General features: G+C 46.0%; 1 protein-coding gene across 11 annotated transcripts in view; it reads right to left on the minus strand.

The window, feature by feature from the left end:
• MCF2L (MCF.2 cell line derived transforming sequence like) overlaps nt 1-20,945 on the minus strand; it is a 334,795-nt gene that overhangs the window by 96,435 nt on the left and 217,415 nt on the right. For all 11 annotated transcript variants that reach the window (XM_037799621.1, XM_037799618.1, XM_037799615.1 and 8 more), the window contains exon 3: nt 16,894-17,008. In XM_037799621.1, the coding sequence (XP_037655549.1) occupies nt 16,894-17,008 (115 nt within the window). The remainder of the gene's footprint in view (nt 1-16,893; nt 17,009-20,945) is intronic.

Here is a 20,945-nt window from a genome sequence, read left to right on the forward strand (position 1 = left end):
AGTTGTATAAAAATGTAGCTTATGAGGGGGGACAGTGGGATTGGGGGGGCCATGGGGATCACACTCCGTTTGTCTAGTTTGTGGATGGATGAGTGGAAAGGTGGGGGAAGGAAACAAACAAACAAACAGACAAGAGCGCCCAGTGTTCTTTTTTACTTTAGTTGCTCTTTTTCACTTTAATTATTATTCTGGTTATTTTTGTGTATGTGGTAATGAGGGTGTTGGGGATTGATTTTGGTGATGAATGTACAACTATGTAATGGTACTGTGAACAATCAAATGTATGATTTGTTTTGTATGACTGTGTGGTATGTGAATATATCTCAATAAAATGAAGATTTTAAAAAAAAGTAAAAAAAAAAAGAAAAAAGAAAGCCTTATAAAAAGCCACTGGAGAGCAAATGACAAGAATGGCCCCATGGCCCCTTTAATTGCTAACTACATAGGGGATTGAGGCGGGGGTGGAGGGGGGTAGGAAGGTCTGGTAAGAACGTTTTAGAACTATTCTGAATAGCATTACCTCCAAGAGGCATGATCTCACTGACAGAACATAAAACTCAGCACAAGGCTATTCAGATAGCACTAACCCTAACAGCGAGAAGCCGTAGGTCAAACTAAATATCCGTGAATAGGGCACTGGCTCAGAATGTATGGCCTATCTCTACTGTAAGCTATTAGGCCGCCATTAAAAACAATGAGGAAAGGGCTTGCTGACTTGGAAGAATTTTGCTGAAGAAAAGAAGAAGTTGTAACATAACCTGGACTGTGCTATCCCATTCGAGGCGGAGGCATTTGCATGTGGGTAGAACAGAGTTTGGAAGGATATCAACCAAATGCTAAACGATGGCTACCTTTGGGAGAAGGAAGTGGGAGGTAAAGTGAAAACATTCACTTTTAAATTTAGACACATTGAATTAATACACTTTATATTTTACTTTATACTCAAAAGTCAACTGAAAATCCAGTTAGAAATCACAATGCCAAGAAGCCAAGTGATTCCAAGGCTTGAAGATCGGGTTGGTCTAAAGCCTGTGATTGTGTGATGGGGCATATGCGTCTCAGGAATAAACAGCCTGGTAGCCCGTGATGGGGAACATTAACCAGATGGTTTCCAGGGTTGATCTCAGAGTTAGTCACTTAGGAGTTCTCCCAAATTCTTGATTGAGAGAATAATATTTATGTTCCCGTTCCGTTCCTATCTGCATCCCACCCTTCTTTTTCATCTAGTCCATACAAACCTGAGTGTGTGCGTGTGTGCGTGCGTCTGTGTGTGTGTGCTGTGCCCTCTTATCGGGGGTGAATGCAACTCCAAGCACAGAAAGCCAAGTGGGAGATGGAATCGGCTGTCTCCCAAGCAGCTGGGTGATCTGAAGCAGGTCCATGGACCGTGGAAGCCATTAATCAATTAACTTTAATAGCTCTGTGGATTGGGTCGTGAATTGTGTTTGCATCGGGCTGAAGGGAGACAACTGTGCATTGGAGGAAGGTGATCCTCTTGATATTCCCTTCCAGACTGGGAGATCACAGACTGAAAAGCCCGAGGGACGGCTGCTAGAGTAACGGGTGGAGCCCCAGCTGTAAGGCAATGGGGAGCTGGGGAAGGGTGCTAACCTGGGGAGCTCCTGCTCTGCCTAAGGACATCACTCTTCACAGCTGCGGACTGTCACTACTTGGAAATGCAAGCCCAAGGCTGCTGAAGCTGTTTTACAAAGAAAAGCCAGAAATCTGGTTTTTACATTATAGCTACTATCTCAACACTGACAATACGTTCAAATTATAAAAATATGCTAGGCAGTCATTAGGGAAATGCAACTCAAAACCACAAGGTGATACCATCTCATACCCATGAGGATGGCCGATGACAAAACTGGAAAATAACGCATTGACAAGGATGTTGGGGAACTGGCACCCTCCTACCCTGCTGGTGGGGATGTAGAATGGAGCAATCGCTGTGGAAAACAGTTTGGTGGTTCCTCAAAAATTTCAATATAGAATAACTGTGACCTGGCAATTCTGCTCAGCAGCATACGCCCAAAGACTTGAAAACAGGGATGCAAACAGATACTTGTACGTCAGTGTTCATAGCAACAGCACCCTCAGTAGCTAAAAGGCGACAACCCAAAGTCCATCGATAGAAGAATGGATAAGCAGATTGTGGTCTATCCATACAGTGGAATATTATTCAGCCATAAAGAGGAATGAAGTCCTGATACTGGCTATGAAAAGGATGAACCTCGAAAATATTACACTAAGTGAAAGAAACCAGACACATAAGGTCACAAAACGTATGATTTCATTGCTATAAAGTGTCTACAAGAGGTAAATCCATACACAATGAAAGCAGATTGGTGTTTGCCAGGTTCTGTTGTGGGAAGTGGGGATGGAGAGAAACTGCTCAATGTGTATGGTGTTTTCTTTGGAGGGATGAAAATGTTTTCAAACTAGTAGAGGTGGTGGTTGCACAACCTTATGAATGTACTAAATACCACCGAACTGTTCACTTTCAAATAGTTAGTTTTATGTTCTGTAAATTTTGCCTCAATTAAAATAAATACTAGGCAGGAATGGGAGAGTTGGGAACCAAAGCCGATAAAGGAAGTGTGGCCCGGGAGGGGTGGTGGGAGTCGGGGGTTGGGGTGCAGGCGGGAGGCCTACTAGCCCATATGAGCTGCCAGCTGCAGGTGTGCAACCTCAAGATGAGCCTCTAAACTATATAGTATATTTTATGTTTGTCTTCCAGCATTTAGACTTCACATTTTTCCTTCCTCTTTTTCCCACAAAGTGGATATTTAGGTTGCATTTTAAAAGAACAATGGTGGAATGGCCCTGAGTTCAGGGGTTTCATCTACCATTGTGGTTTGTGTCCTCTGGGTTTGGGTTGGGTTTTCAGATTTCTCTGGGAGGAGCAGAGTAGGGGTTACAGGCAGGGGCCCTGGAGGGAGACAGCCCTGGCTTCACACCTGAGCCTCCACTGCTTACGCAGTGTGATGTGGGGCAACTGACTTCACCTCTCTAAGCCTCCACTTGCTCATCTGGAAAAAGGGGATATTAAAACTTTATGCCTCATACTCAGCAAGTGCCCCTGACAATAGTATAAATTATGATCATGATGAAAATATGTTTTGTCTTCAGTATCAATAATGCTGAAGTTAATCTTTCCATTGGCTCAGGAAGGAGCGAGACAAGCTATTTGTTTCTAAAGTTGAATTTCTTAGAAAAAAATCATTTAGTTTGTTCAGTATAACAAGTCATTTAGGACTCCCAGCCTCCCATGGAATTAAGAACGTGAAGAGTTTTCCTTTGACCAGATCAGGTATTTTTTTTTAATGACCAACATTTAAATTTGGACACATTTGGCTCCTTTCTTATTTGCTCTCAAAAATAAATTCATCAGCCATAAGAAGGAATGAAGTTCTGAGTCTGCCACCGCATGCGTGAACCTGAAAAACATTACGCTCAGTGAAGTAAGCAAGGCAGAGGACAAGTAATGGATGATGTCTACAATTGTCAGATTTGCAGAGATTAGAGGTTACCAGGGGATTGGAGGGTGGGGGTGGGGGGGGAAGTTGCTTACTGGGTATGGAGTGTAAATAAAAATTAATAAAATAAAACTAAATAAATTCAAAGCAATGCACTTCTATTTAGAACGATATTTCTCTCTTGAACGTTGTTTCTGCAAACTACCTTACTATCCAGACACCATATTGACTCCCCAAGCTTATTGTTCATCATGACTAATTCGAACTGTTCAAAGTAACAGAAAACAGAATTTCTTACAAGAACACCAATAAATTAAACTAGTCAACTGATGGTTCCTGACTGGAAAAAAACAATACGTTTCCGAGAGGGAGGAAATTTAAATGCACCAGTGGCAGGAAACACAGCAGGTTTGCAAACAGACAACTGCCATAGCTCAGACTGACGGATGCCATTTAGTGAGATCTGGTGAAAAAGCACACAGCAGAGTTTCGCACACACAGGGAGGACCACTTAGGGGAGAGAGGGTCAGAGAAGCCCGGACCTGAGAAGGAGGTACAGTTCATTTCTGGTGGAGTTGCCACTTTTGCAAAGTCTCCCTGTCTTAGTAAATTATTCCTTTGACTTTTCAGAACCCAGAACGGACATCTAAAGACAGTGGGCTTCAAACCGGGGCATGTAAAGACCTTGATGTACGCCAGGATGTCCCAGAGAAGACATGGCCACGGCGAGTTTCAGGGTGTCGACTCCCACTTCCTTCCACCCCCAACTTCCTTGCACCCTCTTTCCTAAGACTGAGCCGCAGGAGATGTGCTTCTCCTCCCACCTCCTCTTTCACAAACACTTTCCTTCCACTGGACGACAGGGCCTGCCCCCATCCTCCCCACGCTTACTCAGGTCACTCCCCAGGTGTCAAAGCCCCGGGCACCAAATAGCCACTTCAGGAGGACACTGCTCTCGAGGGACTCCCCATGGACCACAGAGGAGAGAGATGAGGGATAATGAGGAAGCAAAGGAGGGACCACAGCTGATGTCCTGAGATGAATTCATGTATGGTCTCCGTACCCTCTCTTCCTCCCTTTCTTTTTGGAAGTAGAATTCAGAAGCAAGATGCGGCTGTGGGATTCCCGTGAACACATCTGAGAGGAGAAGTACAGTCAGATTGCTCCCGAGAAGCCCGTCTGCTTTGGCCCAAGCACGGCCCGTGCCTGTTCGTTTAGGTGGAGGCCCAACGCGAACTGAACCTGCAGCCCCCAGGTTTTGAAGAAAAATCACTGACAGCATGTACCCGCTAAACAATAGCCAGGGCATGTTTCTTTTATAAAACCACTTTAGGAACAAACTTAGAAATATGCAAGGAGATTTTTTTTTTCCAAAATATATTTAAGAATAGGCAGGCAAAAGTATTTGAAGACCATTACGCTGAATGAAACCTGTCCTGTGTGCTGCACAGCGTGTGCGAGGCCGAGTGAGCTCCTGCATTTCTGTCCTGCTTCTGTCAACCTGTCCTCTGCAGCCCCCGGGGGCCACCAGGGGGCTGACAAGCCCTCCCTGCACGGAGGCTGGGGACAGCAGTGGGCCAAGCCCTGGAGCCCAAAGGAGGGCACGTGGCTCGCCACCTCCTCCCAGCCACAGCCCAGCCGTGGCAGCCAGCTGGAGCTCCCAACCACGTGATTAAAGCATTTGTTTGGGAGCAAATGCTCTCTCTGCACCCCATGCTTTGATTTACACTGAAAGAGTGGGTTTTGGCAACTTAACCCACAAGCCTTGGAATGACAGCTGGGCAGTAATGCTGCTCCCTAAGCAGATGTGATTTGCTGGTGTGACTGACAGGGGCTGACTGTCCTCAGGAAGAACCACAATTTGGACTTTTTCCCCATCAGGGAGAGTCTCTTGTTGAAGAGATGGCAGGCAGCACGCAAACAAAAATTATGACAAGGATTTCCCGAGGAACCTCATTATAGTGAAAGCAGGTAAAACTGACAGGATAGTCACTTAAGTAGGTGACTCAGTTGACAGAGAAGTAGGCCCAAATGTATTTCCTCTTTAATATTCTTGAAATTTCCAGCTCAATCTGAATTCTGTATCCCAAAAAGGTGTGGAATGTGTGTGTGTGTGTGTGTGTGTGTGTGTGTGTGTGTAACTTGTGTGCGCTGGAGGTGGGAAGAGCAGCAGGACTTGACGTGATGGTGAGAGAAGCAGATGTAACACTTTCCAGTGCAGCTCCCAACCTGCATTATGTCATTTTCAGCCCAGCCCAGGGTGACAGAGGAAGGGCAGGAAAGATGATGGTGGAACTACCTGTAGGGTCGGGGTGCCTCATGCCAACACTTCTGCATAGGTGAGATCCCGTAAACACTCATATTTTAATCACTAAGAGAAAACCCCAATGCACAGGCTTGAGAGGGTAAGGGAGCAAGAGGCTCGTGGCTTTGGAGATGGTTGTGGGGACTCTGAGGCTGACGGTCCATGACTCTCTCCATGCGTCTGAAACAACAGTTATTTACCTGGAGGAGCATCCTCGACGTCACCTGAGGGGCAGCTGTCTTTGGAGAGGGTCTGCATCTGTGTGCATGTGGGAGGGGGTCTCTGCACTGGGGACAGCGAGGGCAGCCGCCACCGCCCATCCAATCAACGGCGGGTGAGTAGGTACCTGGTTGCCTGTGGGCAGGCAGTGGGGACAGTGCACCTGTCAGCTCACCAGGGTTAGCAACCCCAGGGCAGCGTGCCATTAGTTCCTGCTGACACGAAACCCAGAATTCCTACAGACTGTGAGGTTCGCTTCCTAGGCCAGGCCCAGTTCTGACGAAGTTCTCCCAGAGAGACTGCAAGCTTGGCAGAGGGGAGACCAGTGTTTGTAGGGGAGGGCGGAGGTGGGGGAGATGTATATATGAGCAAGAAGAGCACAGAGCAAGTGCATTATACTGAATGGTCTCCCATTTAAGAGAAAAAAACACATGACCAGGATCAATAAGGCAAGTACCTGGCAAAGCAGGTAGGAAGCCCTGTGAAGACGCCCCCTTCCTAAGATCAGCTGGAATGGCCTCCACATTTCTATCCTTGTTCTGGAATGTGCTCTCTCTACTCTCTCACTTCCAGAAATCTCTCCCTCCTTCGAGTTTCTTGTTGCCACTCCTCTTCCATGCAGTCCACCCTGATGACTGCAGTCTCAGAAATCTGTCCGTTCCCGTCCTCCCTCCCCAGAATTCTCACAACCTTGTTACTGGTCCCACTAATGAGGACAGAACCAAATACTGTCCTGGCATATCTCTTGGATTGCTAAAAGTTTTATATGGGCCTTTGCCATCTCCCTTGCTTGCTTGTAAGCTCTTTTAGCCATTCAACAACATTTACTGAGCCTCCGTCAGGTGCAGGCTTTGAGCTAGGTCCCTGGTGTCCAGGCTCTTAGAACCCAGCAGGAAGGAAGAGCACAGAGTGCAGGTAGCATAAGACAAAAGGGAGTCAAGAAGCCAGGAAGTCAAGGAAGGCATCCCTGAGGCCCCTCCAGCTGGTTCCTGCAGGGTGCAAGCGAGTCAGGAGACAAGGAGGAGGAGTTGTCCACCCCTGGAACAGCATGTGGGAAGGCCCAGAGGCGGAAAGGAGCTCTGCACACCCAGATAACGGAAGGGCGGTGATGCAGCGGAGCATGAGAGAGGCAGCCTGGTGAGGGGTAGCAAAGGAGGGGAGGGCCCTGGAAACCGAGTCAACGCCCTTGGACTTCACCCAAAGAGCCCAGGGTTTGAGTCTGAGGAGAGAGGGATTTAGCAGCAGGATCCACGAATTGACAGGCTCTGTGATCCCCACTGCAGTTGGCACAGCCCGGGTTGCAACGTCAGTGCACAGGGGATAATCTTAAAATGTAAAATAAATCAAATGTTTACTCGTTTTTCTTTCTTTGCATAAAAGCATACTGTTAATACTCATCTTAAAAAATAATCTTGTTGCCATTTCTCTTACCAGTGAATCACCCCATTTCTTTGCGCCCCTTTGTGGCAAAACTCCTGCAGAAGTTGTCTATACTCGATTCCCACTCCTGTTCCTATTTTTTCTTCAATTCACTCTGATGAACATTTTATCCCTAACCATCTACTGACACTGTTCTTGCCAGGGTTACCAATGACCTCCACACTGTTAAACTCTTAATTCTTAGTCCCCATCATATATCGCCTATCAGCAAGGTGTCCATGTAATTTATTGTCCAAACTGAGACATCTGAGCGTGAAAGGGGTGCTATTAATTCCAGGCATAGCGGGACCACAGACCCGGCGATCACCTCTACCCGGCCCTCCCCAAGCTGGCCTCGTGGACCCCCGCTGTGAGCTGCTCACCCCTCCTCCCTGAGACGCCTTCTTTCCTTGGCTTCCAGGACTCCACTCTGCAGCTTTCCCTCCTTTCTCGGGTCTTCTTCAACAGCTCCTCCTCCTCCTCTCCCTGACCTCTTCGGGCTGGACGCCTCAGGGCTCGGCCTGAATTCTCTCCCCCTTCTAGCCACCCTCACACCCCGGGTAACCTCGTCCAGCCTCCCAGCCCACTTTTTAAATTTTTTTCACCATTCGTCCTTTTGTGTTTTCACTTTCTTTCACCCAATCTTCGAGGTCACTAATTCGTTCCTCTACTTCTTCAAATCTGGTGTTATGTGCCTCACGAATATTTTTAATTTGATCAACAGTATCTTTTATTTCCATAAGATCCTCTATTTTTTAAAATTTACTCTTGCAAATTCTTTATGCTCTTCTAGGGTCTTCCTCATGTCCTTTACATCCTGAGCCAAAATACTGATATTTGTGTGCACATCTTTGATTAATTGCTCCAAATTTTGTGTCTCTTCTGGTTTTTCAATTTGTTCTCTTGACTCGTCCATATCCTTTATATCCTTCAAGTGCTTTGTAATTTTCTGCTAGCTTTGGGGTATTTGCTTGTCTTGATAGGGTTATTTTGGGAAGTGCAGAATTAATTGAGCATTTATATTTAATTTGGTTTGCTGGAGTGCAGTTTCCCAATCTTACCAGCAGGTGGTGCTCTTGAGACACAGCTTGCTGGAGTGCAGTTTCCCTAACCTACCAGCAGGTGGAGTTCTCAAGTAGGTCTTCCCTGAACTTCTGTGCAGCCCGCGGAGTCCAATCCGGGTGGGGAACCAATCAGTGCACCCGATCTCCGTGTGCCCTGGTGAATCCGGGTCCTGGGGCTGCAACGTGGGCCCCGAGCAGGTAGGCAGGGAGCCTGATCAACGGCACCCCACAGGTGGGACGTGGGCCCTGCCTGTTGGTTCTCTGCCTGCCCTGTGCCCGCGAGTCTCTGGGGTGTGGAAGGGGCTCCTGATCCCCGGTATGGCGCCCCTCCCTTCCCCACTTCTTGACATTGTACCCCCACCCGACTTCCGTTGTGGGACAGCAATCGCCACTGGCCGGGTTCCCTCACGGAAGCTCCCCGCTGTGTGGCTGTGGAGAATCATCTACCCCCCAGCAAACTGTCAAGGTAGGTGGACGGGAGTGGAGAGTCGCTGCTCACTCCCTTGCCCTGCAGCTGTTTTGCTGCTACCGGCTTGGGTGGGGTGGAGGTGGTGGTCAGGCCAGGAAACATGCTCACCGCATCCCTCCAGCCACCCTCTCTCCCTCTGTTTTGTTGGGTGTCCCCTCCCTGTGCTGTGGGGAACCCTCTATGGCCGGTCCCACCCTGGAACTGTGGTCCCTGGTGTCCTCCGGCCCCTTTCTAGTTATTCTGACAGAGGAGAAACCTGTTCTGCCTCACCTACTCCACCCCCAGCCCAGTATTAAATACCACCCATATGCCAGCAATTCCCAAATGTATATCCCCAGCCCAGACCTCTCCTGAATTCCAGACATGCACACCCAGCTCTCCACTTGACATCTCCGCTTGAATGCCTCATTGACATCTCACACCAAACCCACGATCCCCTCCAAACCTGCTGATGGCAGCTCCTCCCCAGTGCTCAGGCGGAAAACCAACAGCTCATCCTCAACCACCCCCTCCTAGATCCAACAGGAAATCCCATTGGCTTCTCCTTCCGCACACACCCGGAAGGCCATCGCTTTCCCCAGCCTCGCTGCCACACCCTGGTCCGAGCACCGACGTCTCTCTGCTGGGTGACTGCTCCTGCCTGTCTCCCTGCCCCGTTCTCAAACAGCCAACGTGACGCTGAAAACACGTCAGTTCATGTCTCTCCTTTGCTCAAAACCCTCCAACAGCTCCTCTTTCACTGAGAATAAAGGCCCAATCCTTAAATGGTCTACACAGCCCTGCGTGATCTCGCGGCCCCCTCCCGGGCCTCGCAGACCCTGCCTGCCAGCAGTCCTCGAACGCGCCAGGCCTTCGAAAGCTCTTCCCTCTACCTGGAGGGCCCTTCCCAGGATACCTGCCTGGTACACTCCCTCGCCTCTGTGGAGTTTGGGCTCAGAAGTCACCTTCTCCCGGGAAGCGAGCTCTCTTATGAAAATTGCAGCTCACTGCCCGTCCCCTGTGCCTCTCCTGCAAACCCCAGCCCCCATAAGCCATATCACCTGCTTGACTACATAATCTACTTAGCATTAAGCACTATACTCTAAATCTATTTTATTCACAGTAGTGTCCCAACCATGCCTTGGTTACTCTGCCTAACCACAGCAAAAACTAAGCCGAGTATCCCCAGTAGGGGCCATCGGTATCAACCGATGTCAGCCGATAAACCATGAAGTTATTCCAAATTTGTCTTATTAAGTCATTTTTCAAAAGAGCAATAACTTGATTTATATTTACATATGACATCTGTACAAAAACCTATTTCTGTAAGCATTAACTACTAGAGGCGGCTTAAATTGGGGCTCCTGTCATTTGCATATGTTAGAAGAAGAGTTAAAATTAGCCCATGATATCCTTTTTTTAAAAGTATAAAATTAATGCTTGATAAACAAAGTAACAGTTAATGTCTCTTAAGAACAGTTTTATGAGAGATTTGCCAATTTTAAATTGCATTTAATATTTAAAGCAATACATCTGGTTCTAAATTTCATTCTCTTTCTGCTTAGACAAGGTGCTGATTCAGCAGCTATTTGGAATAAATCTTTGCCAAATGAACTGCCTGTGTGAGTTTTCTTTTTTCCTCATTTTACTAGAAGAAAAGTTCCAAATGTATCTCATTACTCAAGTTGGCCTACTTTGGACAGAATTTTTTTTCCAAGTGAGCTAACCTAATTATTGACTCTGCAATGCTGACTGTGTCCACCAGAGGGCAGTGTACTATCTTTTTTCCACCAATAAATTTAGTACCCTCACCACCTCTTCTATTTGAGAACTGATTTACTCCATAGATAAATGGTTCTCCCGGCAGAACCGCCCTGTAGGTGGAACTGTGGATGTTTGTGGAAGTGGTTTTTTTTTTTTTTTTAGTTGCCACTATACTGGCATTTTTGAATGGGGTCTGGAATGCCAAATACTTTAAAATGTGTGGGACGGGCCAGTCCCACATCCTACAAGACTTTCAAAGTCCTCCTGGACCTAGAGGTAGGCGAAGCTCTTGTTTTACCTGTAAACACAAAGTATTTTTAATGTACATTGATTTTTCCAGGAATGCAACTGAAGTGTAAACTGAAGGAAGACTGTACTTTTGGTTTCTTTTAGAACGTCACAAAAATTATTCACTATTTCAGAAAATGATATCCTCAACTGCAACACCACTTGAGGTACATGGGTCATTAATATAACACAGTTGTGGTGGATATATTCACAATAAATATGTAAGATAAATTCTACATATTGGCGCAAGCATCTGGCTCTACTGTTATGACTTCCGGTACAGTCATGTCAGAACACTTATATATTAAAAAATCTAAATAATTATTTTCCTTTTATTGGTCCTTTATATTAGGACATTACATATATCTTTTGAAACTATGGGTGTGTTGGAGTTTTACTGTTCAGGAATTTTATTTCAGAATGAAAAGGGACCATTGAGACAGACAAAATAAAAAATTATCGCTCTGTCATTTTTTGGACGCATGAAAAAAATGAGTATAGAATGAAAGTTTTATGTCAATGTTAAAGGTCTCAAACTTGAAAAGAGTCCTTACTGAACATTCTTGTTCTTAGGAAACGTACATGAAGTATTATATGTTCAAGGAGATTGATGTATACAATCTACTCTCAAATGTTTAGAAAATTGAATAATAGAAAGATAGATGGACTGATAGATAGATAGATTGATAAATAAAATACACAAAATGAATGCCTAATGTACACTGTGGGAGCCCTGGGCCCAGGGCCTTCCCCAGGTGCCTTGAAGACTGCACACAGCAGCTTGCTTGACCTAGGACAGTTCAGGTTTGACCTACCCTCCTTGTAAAATCAGGCCTTCAGCACTAAATGTGATCTATAGCTTGCCTCGCTCCTAAAATCTCCTCCTTGAAACTCCCTGAGGATAATCTATAATCCTCCCCTCTTCCCTGTTGACTACAATCAATCCCTCCCTATGTCACAAGACCCCCTTCTCTCCTCATACCCATTTGAATGTCTTGTCCTAACCCTTATAAACCACTCCCTGGTACCCCCTGCTTTGTGGAGTACCTTCAGGCTGAGCTCTGAACCCGCCGCCATTCAGAGCAGCTCCTGAATCCCTTCAGAGAAGCTCCTAAACTGAGGGCAATATGACCGACTTCCCACCCTGTAGGTAAGCCCCAAAATAGAAGCTCTCATCTCAGAACATGTCCGGTGCTTTCTTTAGTCCTTTGGCTGCAAAAGCCCCCTTGGGCCATGACACGCACCCTCTTTTTTCCCTGGAAAACGGAACCTATGATTCTTGGTATCAAATATTCAAATAGACCTCTCGGCCAATTTTATAGTAACACAAGTTAATGCATAATAATTCTTCTACTTTTCAAAGGAAAATCTGCTTCTTGGCCAATGATGGTGTTAACGTTTTACGCATGCATTCTTGGAGACCAGGGTTCTGGAAATGCTCCCTTCAATTGGAGATGAGAAGCTCTGGGAGAATGATGAGGAGGAGAAGGAAGGGGTGGAGGAGGGGGAGGAGGAGGGACAAAGCCTACCTATTCTGACTTGGATGGATATAAGCTATGAACTAGTGTGCCACAGTGAAAGAACACTGGAGTCCGAGTCTTCATTCCATTGGGCAACTTGGGACTGAATTTACTTTAGTCCTCTGTAAAATGAAGTTCATCTGTTCAACAAATATTTATTGAGGTGCCATGTGCCTGCTCTACGGACTGTATTCTCAGGCAGACACAAACCATAACTAAGCAGTAAAATAATTATGATCATCTCAGATAAGCTCTAAGAAGCAGACGAGGCAGTAATGCAAGCGGAAGCCTGTGAGTGGGGGGAGAGGCAGCATTCTCCCAATAGGGTGGAGGTGGAGGGTCTCCCAGGAGGTGACATTTGACATCTTCCACAATCAGGGCTGTGCTGGGAGAAAAAGCCAGGTCTCCAGATTCCAGGGGAAGAGTGACCCAGGCAGAGGGGGCAGTGCAAAGGCCATGCCTTAAGCAGGAGCTTGACAGGACAGAGGAACAGATGACCACCAAGGCGGGAGAGGAGAAGGAGGGGGTCCAAAGAGCAAGCAGGGTCAGAGCCTGCCGCCCTGGAAGGTCATGAGAAGGCATTTGGGATGTGGCTTCCTCCTTCCCCGGCTTTCTTCCTGCATCTATTCCCAAGAGACGATTTCCCTCTAAATCAAATTCAGGGTGTGGGGTGTTGTAAGACTTGCATTTTCCAATTGCTGACTTACGTTGTGTTTGATGATACCATGTGACTAACTTTTTTGAAATCTAAGAGTGACCAGAAAACTGGAACTTTCATCCACAGGCAAGGGAAGAATTTCTCCACTAACTTCATTTTAAGTGAACAGTGGGAGACCAAATAAAGTGGCTTTCTGATTATACCCCTTACATCTAGCTTGTTCAACCAACCAGGGAAATGGCTCATCGCAGGAACCACGCCAGCCCGTGCTCTCCAGCTGGGATCCAGAAACTGCACATCAGAGTTATAAGGTTATCAGCGAGGAAAATACAACTACAGAGATGGCTGAAGGTGAATTTTAATCTGTAGGAATTTGGATCTTAGATTCCTAAACTGGGGTAGGAGAAGAAAGGGACTGGGAAAAATGAGATGGGCAGAAAAGAGAGTCATGGAAGCTTTGGGAATCACTCTTATAAACAAAGATAGTGAAACATACACTAGTACTGAGTTCTCTTAGAGCTTAAATATAGCCTCTGAATTCTTTAGATTCCATCCAGTTATGGTTCAAGAAAAGATGTGAGTAACTGAATGACTCTATAAGGTTTCTAAAATGAAAAGGAGATGAGGAAAAGTTCAAATAATAGAAAGAGATAAGCAAGTCTATAGCTCAAATGGTATAAGTACTGAAAATGATTTTGACTATCTCAGAAATGACTTTAGGTCATTCAATATCTAGTCTTCAGGCCACAGAGTATTATTCAGCCCTGCTGTGTGTGAGGCACCCTTAGGGACTGGGGACACCGCTGACAACAAGCCCTGGTTCTCAGGACCGGGGGAACTTTCAACCGCTTTCTCCTGCGTCGAGCTGCAGACAAAAACTTGGAACCTTAAGGTCATTACTGTCTTCATTTCACTGCCTTCAAGGACAGAAATCGGGGTGGCAGTGGGATAAGGTGCCCACCCACTTTCCCGGATACTGGGACTACTTTCAGCTCATGATCCAATTGCAAGGCCATGGTGTTGATTGTGGAACATCCCTGTGGGACAGGGAGGTTGGACAAAGAATGGGATCTCCTGGGACAGAAAGCACCAAGACTACAGAGGGAGCACCACTGTCCTCTGTCTGAGCCTCGGGGGTGCCACTGAGCCCACTCCAGCTGGGTGCTGCCATTAGCTGGGAGAGGCCCCAGGGCAGCTCAACTGCAGGAGCTGCTGATCCTCAAGAAGAACAGGGGAGTCTGATACAAAGAGCTCCCCCAGTTGGCTGCCAACCATCACCCCCAGTCCTGACCCCTGCATTTAAAGAAAAATGTTTTAAACTTTTTATTTTGAAATAATTTCAAACAGTTGCAAAAATAATATGAAAGCCATATAAAGAACTCCAGCATGCCCGCCACCCAGGAACCCAAATCCACCAACTTTTAACATTTTGTCACATTCGTTATGTCATTCCACCTCCTATTTATCTAACTATTTATCTATCTATCATCTGTCCATCCATCCATCCATCCATCGTCTTAAACAATTGACAGTAGGTTGCACACATCATGCTCCTTGAACATTTAATACTTAACATATACATTTCCTAAGAACAAGGACATTCACTTATGCAACCACTTTAAGTTATCGAGTTTAAGAAGTTCAACCCTGCTATAAAGCTTGCAGTCTATACTCCAATTTTTCATATGTCCCAATGATCCGAAGCTTGCTTTTAAGCCTTTGCTATTTCTCCACCTTCTTGGCTCTTTCCCCAGCACACATCCCCTGTGCCAGCTCCAATACATTCTGAGCAGGTGTCATCAGGGGCATGATCACATGGTCTGAGTCTGCAGACGTCCCTCGAGTCCTACTTGCTACTTTCTAGAGGCTCTTACTCATGTGCCCTCATCTCCTAAGGTTCAGTGACCTCATATATAAAATGGGCCTAATGGCAGCCTTCCTGTTTCAGTGTAATTTTGAGGATCAAATGACAAATATATGAAAATGCTTTGCAGTGACCATGGTCATTCCTAAGAGGGAGGCCCAGCTGGCATGGAAGTGAGCACTTAACAAGGATGCCAGATGCCAGGCCACCCAGCCCACCATCCTGCTTTATTCACTTAGCTCAACTAGCACAGTGTCTGGCACACGGCGGGTCCTGAGATACTGATTGAACGTGACTGATGCAGAAGAACGTAATGGTTAAGATCATGGACAGCAAAAGGGAACACAAATGTAAGGTCCTGCTGTCAGTACTCTGCTATTTCTGAGACTTGAACAGGTTATCCTGGGCACGAACCACCTTCTCTCCTACTCACCAGAGTGCCCACCTTTCTTTAATTAAATTACCTCTCAAAGTCCACGTCCATCAGGCAGGCTTCCCCCAGCTTAACCCACCTGCCTTCTCAGCCAGTTCACTAACAGCTTCTATGACTCACTTCTCCCATCACAGCACTACATGCTAGTGACCGGTAATTACTAAGTTATTATATGACATATATCAGTTGATCAAATTCAATGTTTTGGCCCATTTCCTAGATTAATTTTCTTGAAAGATAAAACAACCCCATCCTCACTTTACCTCTCCATACCTATGAGCAGTCAGCTTAAGTTACTAAAATTCTGGAACTTACTGTGCTTAAAAATACTGTAGAAAATGAAAGCGAACATTAATGAGTAACTGCTGATGACGCTGAACTTTTATATGATTGGTTAAAAGTCTCCTCTATATTTATATTTTCCTCATCCTTTATGAAATGTGAGGAAAAACTGTCAAGTGTAAGGTTATTTTTGTCTTTATTTAATGCATCACTCACTATATTCTAAACAGAAGGAACTACTTGACCAGAGTATGAGGCTGTCATGCTAAACCTGTCCTGGAAGGGGGCAGGCGGGATGCAGTGCTTGCTGAGGAATGGGGTGAACTGAGGGGGCCCATTTCCTCCGTGGTCCCCCAACTCGCCATCTGCCATCCGAGGCACCCCAGGGAGCTGGCTGGACCAGGCACAAAGGTCATTTCACTTCCCGTTCAGGAGGATGGGAGTCTGATTCTGCTTGTAATGAAACAGAAAACCCTAAGTTTTCTAAGAAAGCCCTAAGTGACCATTTTCTGCTTAACCGGTTTTCCAGATAAGGGTCTCTGCGGTCAGTTCTCTCCTGGGAAAGGGCAGGGGGGGCCTCAACCCCTCCTCTGCCCCAGACTTTAACCCAGGCCTCCCCATCAGGGATGCACAAGGCTGGACAAAGCTCCCTTCACTGCAAAGGTCAGGGGCCCCCTCCCCTCTGCTCCAGATTACCCAGCACCCACCTCGGCAACAGCTTTCCCTTAATTATTAAAAAAAAAAAAAAAGACATGATCTCATTGTAAACCTTTCCTTGTCTACTGTGAGGGACGTTACCATAGCAACATATTATGAGGGAGAAAAAACCTTCCCAAGCCCGGGTGCTGTGCAATAGCCCCTTCAGGAGGCAGGGGCTGTAGAATGAGGCCATCCCAAACAGACCAGGGTACAGGCTGGCGGCAACACGGAAGAGGAAAGACGGAACTAGAGCTGGAGAAACTGGTTTAAGATCCCAGGTCTTCCACGTATTGGCTGCGCAATCTTGGGCAAGCTACTCAACCTCTCAAAGCCACAATTTCCTTACCTGACAAAGGCTGTAACTCCTCCTAAAGTTGCTGGGGGGTTGGAATTAATGAGATAACGTGAACCACTCTAAACAATGCTTGTCTGGCTTCTGAACACAACGTACCTGGGGATGCCGGTGAGATAGGTCATGACATTCTGGAACTCCTTGTCTGGGATGTCACTGAAAGCTGGGTAATCTGGAAATGTGATGACTGGGCATCCATCCTGCCCCCGGCCACCTGCAGAGAAATGCAGAGGTAGGTCACTTAGCACTGGTTAAGTGGGCCTGATGCTTTCCACCCAGTCTTCAACAGGAGTTAAAATTATTTTTAACAAGTGACAAGTGTTTCAGTAAAAACTGAGGGACTGTTCTTTGTTGTGTTACGTTTTTTATTATTAAGGAAATGCATGCTTATTGAAGAAAATATTTGGAAGAGTGATGACTTTTTAAAAAAATTACCCATCATTTTGCCTTTATGGGGTGCATTGGTTTGAAGCTGTATGTACCCCAGAAAAACATGTTCTTAAATTAATCCGTTCCAATGGGTGTGAAAGGCTTTGTTCAGTTAAGGAGGCATGGCCCACCCCAGTCAGGATGGGTATTAATCCTATTACTGGAGTCCTTTAAAAGTGGAGTGAAATTCAGACAGCCAGAGAGAGAGAAAGCCACAGGAAGAAAGAATCTGGTCATCAACGGAACCCAGTAGAGAAGGGAGAGACCAGGAGATGCCGCCTGTCATGGAGGAGCCAAGGATCGCCGGCAGCCAGCCCCAGAACACCTCAGTGTTCAAGGAGAAAGCATCGCCTTGAGGATGCCTTGATTTGGACTTTCTTTTAGCCTCAAAACCATAAGCTAATAAAGTCCCTTTGTTTTAGCCAACCAATTTCATGGTGTTCGTTTGAGCAGCCAAGGAAACTAAAACATGAGGCAACCACCATAATATTTTGGCATATTTCCTTCCCAACTTTTTTTCTATGCATTTTTTTTTGCACTGTTGAGAACATACTGAATATATAAGCCTGAACCCTACTTTTCCTACAACTGTAAGCTAAACAAGTTTTCCATGTTTTACAAATGATAAAGCCATTATTTAAAATATTTGTATAATATTCCACTCAGGTGTGTGCTCTTTTTGTGGGCACTTTATATTTTTTTTCCCAGTATTCCACTTTTAAACAATTCAACTCTGAATGGAGTTGCTCCTTATTTTATACGACCCTTCCTTTGGTAAAAGGAAGCCAGAAATAGACAAGGCAATGTATTTCAGACATGGTAAATTATATTTCATATTATAAATATTATATCATATTTTCTAAAAATCAAGCTGAATGTTTGCGTGTTTATCAAAAAAGGGTGCCACTCAGGTGAGTGTTGAGCCTGTGTTTTCTTTATCCCTGGAACTTTTATTTTCTAACTCAGAGTGAAAATGGAAATGGTGACATGCCATAGGGAAGGCTACTGTATTATTTTCTGGTATCCTAGTAATAGGAAACAGTCCTGACAGCAGCACCCACAAAGCATGTACACATACAGACACACATGCACAGACAGACATCCATGTTTTTTGCACAAGGTGATTAGCACACATCTATTATTTAAAAGTTCCACAGGAAATTTCCAAATGGCACCATCTATATATTTCACCACACAGCAAGAGCACTTCAGACTTTTAATTTGTTCTATGATGATTTAAACACAGCAAGAAAAGAAATGTCATTGTTTTGCTCTGTGCACCTTACTCTCCCTGAAACTCTTTACGCTCCAGCCCAAATGCTCAGTACCTATCAACCCCCTCTCTATTTATTTTCACCTTTGACCCTACTGCCTCCCAAAATGTATTTTTGCCATGTTGTTCACAGTCTTTTTATTGGGCAACTATCCCGTGCTCAACTTGGGGCAGGGTATGTGAGGGGTTCCTGACTTCATGGAATTTGTAATCCTGTGGACAGACAGACAGTATGTGTGAAAAAACAGATTATTAAAACACTATGCGATTGTACATCGTGGATGACTGTATGGTTTGTGAATATATCTCAATAAAATTGAATTTATTTAAAAAAACCCACTTTGGCAATAGTTCCAATTCCATGTAGAATTCCAAGGAGGGAGACCGATTTCAACTGGGACAGCTCAGGAGGGCTTGATGGAAGAGGAAAAGCTGGAGCGGGTTAGATCAGATCAGGCAGAGGCTGTGACTGGGGAGGGGATCAGGACATAAGCGGAGGAATGAGAAGGGAATGTTTGGAAGAGGTGCGGGGCAAAGGCATGCCCATTTGGGCCTGTGAGGGTTTGGGGAAAAGAAAAGATAAAAGAAAAGAGGGAAAAAAGGTCCCCCAGATGAGTCTCAGTCGTGGCCTGAGGGGTCTTGGCTCTTCTAAGCAGAAACGAACACGCCGGAGTCTAGGAGCTGTGGCTGGGCTGAGTGCAGGGCTAAGAGCTGTGCGCAGGCAGAACCATCGGGGGACTTTTCCAAGAAAAACATACACTCATGGCATTTCATAAAGGAAAAATGGAGACAGCATTTGAAGAATCAGAAATGGCTGCAGGGTCTGTAGCTTGAGATCTAGAAAGATTCAGTGGTACCTCCAATCAAAATGAGGTGGTTGGGAAGGGTGTAGGTTTAGAGAAAAAGGCTGTGAGTTTAACTTTGCACATATTTAGCTTGAGGCAAGGAAGGAAATTCAAGTTGAAATAATCCACAATCAGGAGAAGTCACAGAGAAGTCAGTAGTTAAGAACATAGACTTTGGAGTCACACAGCCCTGACTACGGAGGGTTGAAGAAGGCTGAGTCCTCTGCCACTCTTCCCTTCAAGACGTGGAGTCTACTTCCTTCCCCTTGCATCTGAGTTTGGCCTTGCAACCCGTTTTGACCAATAGAATGTGGCGGAAAGTGCAACTTCTAAGGCTGAGCCTTAGGAAATCTTTCCTGCTTGGAAGCTCCCTCTTGGAAAGCAGCCCTCCTGTAAGGGTCCAGCATCCGAGTCCCCCAGGCTGCATGCGAGGAAGCCCAAGCATGGGCCATTGGTGGGGGGAAAGGGAAGGAGAAGGAAGGGACAGGCTGGTGAAAGAGCACCAAAGTGCCAGACGTGTGAGTGAACCCCCTTGGGCTCCCCACCTGAGCCCCACCAGCTGACCGCAGCCGAGTGAGCCCCCCAGCCATAGGAGCCAAGACCGACCCAGCTGGACCCATTCTGATTCCCAACCCAGGAATCTAGAATAAATAAATTAAATGCTGGTTGTGTTAGGCCAAGTTTTGGGGTAGCTTGTTATGCAGCAATAGAGAACCCACATCAGTAGCTCTGCAACCTTGGATAAGTTGCCTAGCAGCCGTCTTCTCACCTGCGAAACAGGTGCCACCACCTGTTACTTCAGAGGGTTATAGAGAAGACTAAAAGAGAGGGCATCTGCAAAACACCCAGCACTGTGGGGCACCCAGTAGGCAGTGCACAAACAGAAGCTTTTACTATCACCGGCATCAACCCGTTATCGCCAGGCCTCACTCAAGGCTGTGTCTAGCTTTCTAGACTGTCCCCGGGGTTCCTGGCCCAGCCCCTGCCATTCCAGTCAGACTCGCTTTATCATCCAGTGATCTTCCGATACCACCTCCATGGCTTCACCCACACTTCTCTCATCTACCTACACAATTCCCGTGTGCCTCTTCCTTAAGCCCCCTCTTCAGAACCAACTTTGGCTGACCTTTGCCCTGCCCCCTACAATATGACACAGTTCATTATTTAATGGTGGTGTTCGGTATCTGGGGCCAATACCTCACATGTGAAAATCTATTTTTTCCCCAACTGGATGATAAACTTCCTAAGGGTGGGGATGATGTTGCCAGCCCTCTCTTGGGGTTGCCTCGCCCAACCCAGGGGTGAACCCAGAGAGGGCATCTAATAAATAAATAAATGTCTGACTAATCTCCCTGTTCATCCAGAGACAAGCAAGTCACTTCAATCCTTAATTCTAATTAAATTTACAAACCGAAACGTATCCTTTCTGCTCTCACCACTCATTTATTTTCTAATCGTTTTCTACCCTTTTGAACTTTCTCAGCTTTCAAGATACTCTAAGTTATTACTCTCTATCTCTTGTCTGAAAAGTTTCCCACACAGCCGTGAACAGAATACATCCTGTTATTGACTCGATAAGCGGCACCTTAACCGACTGCCTTTCA

This window comes from Choloepus didactylus, chromosome 12 (assembly GCF_015220235.1).
Source record: "Choloepus didactylus isolate mChoDid1 chromosome 12, mChoDid1.pri, whole genome shotgun sequence".
In the NCBI taxonomy this organism is placed as follows: Eukaryota; Metazoa; Chordata; class Mammalia; order Pilosa; family Megalonychidae; genus Choloepus; species Choloepus didactylus.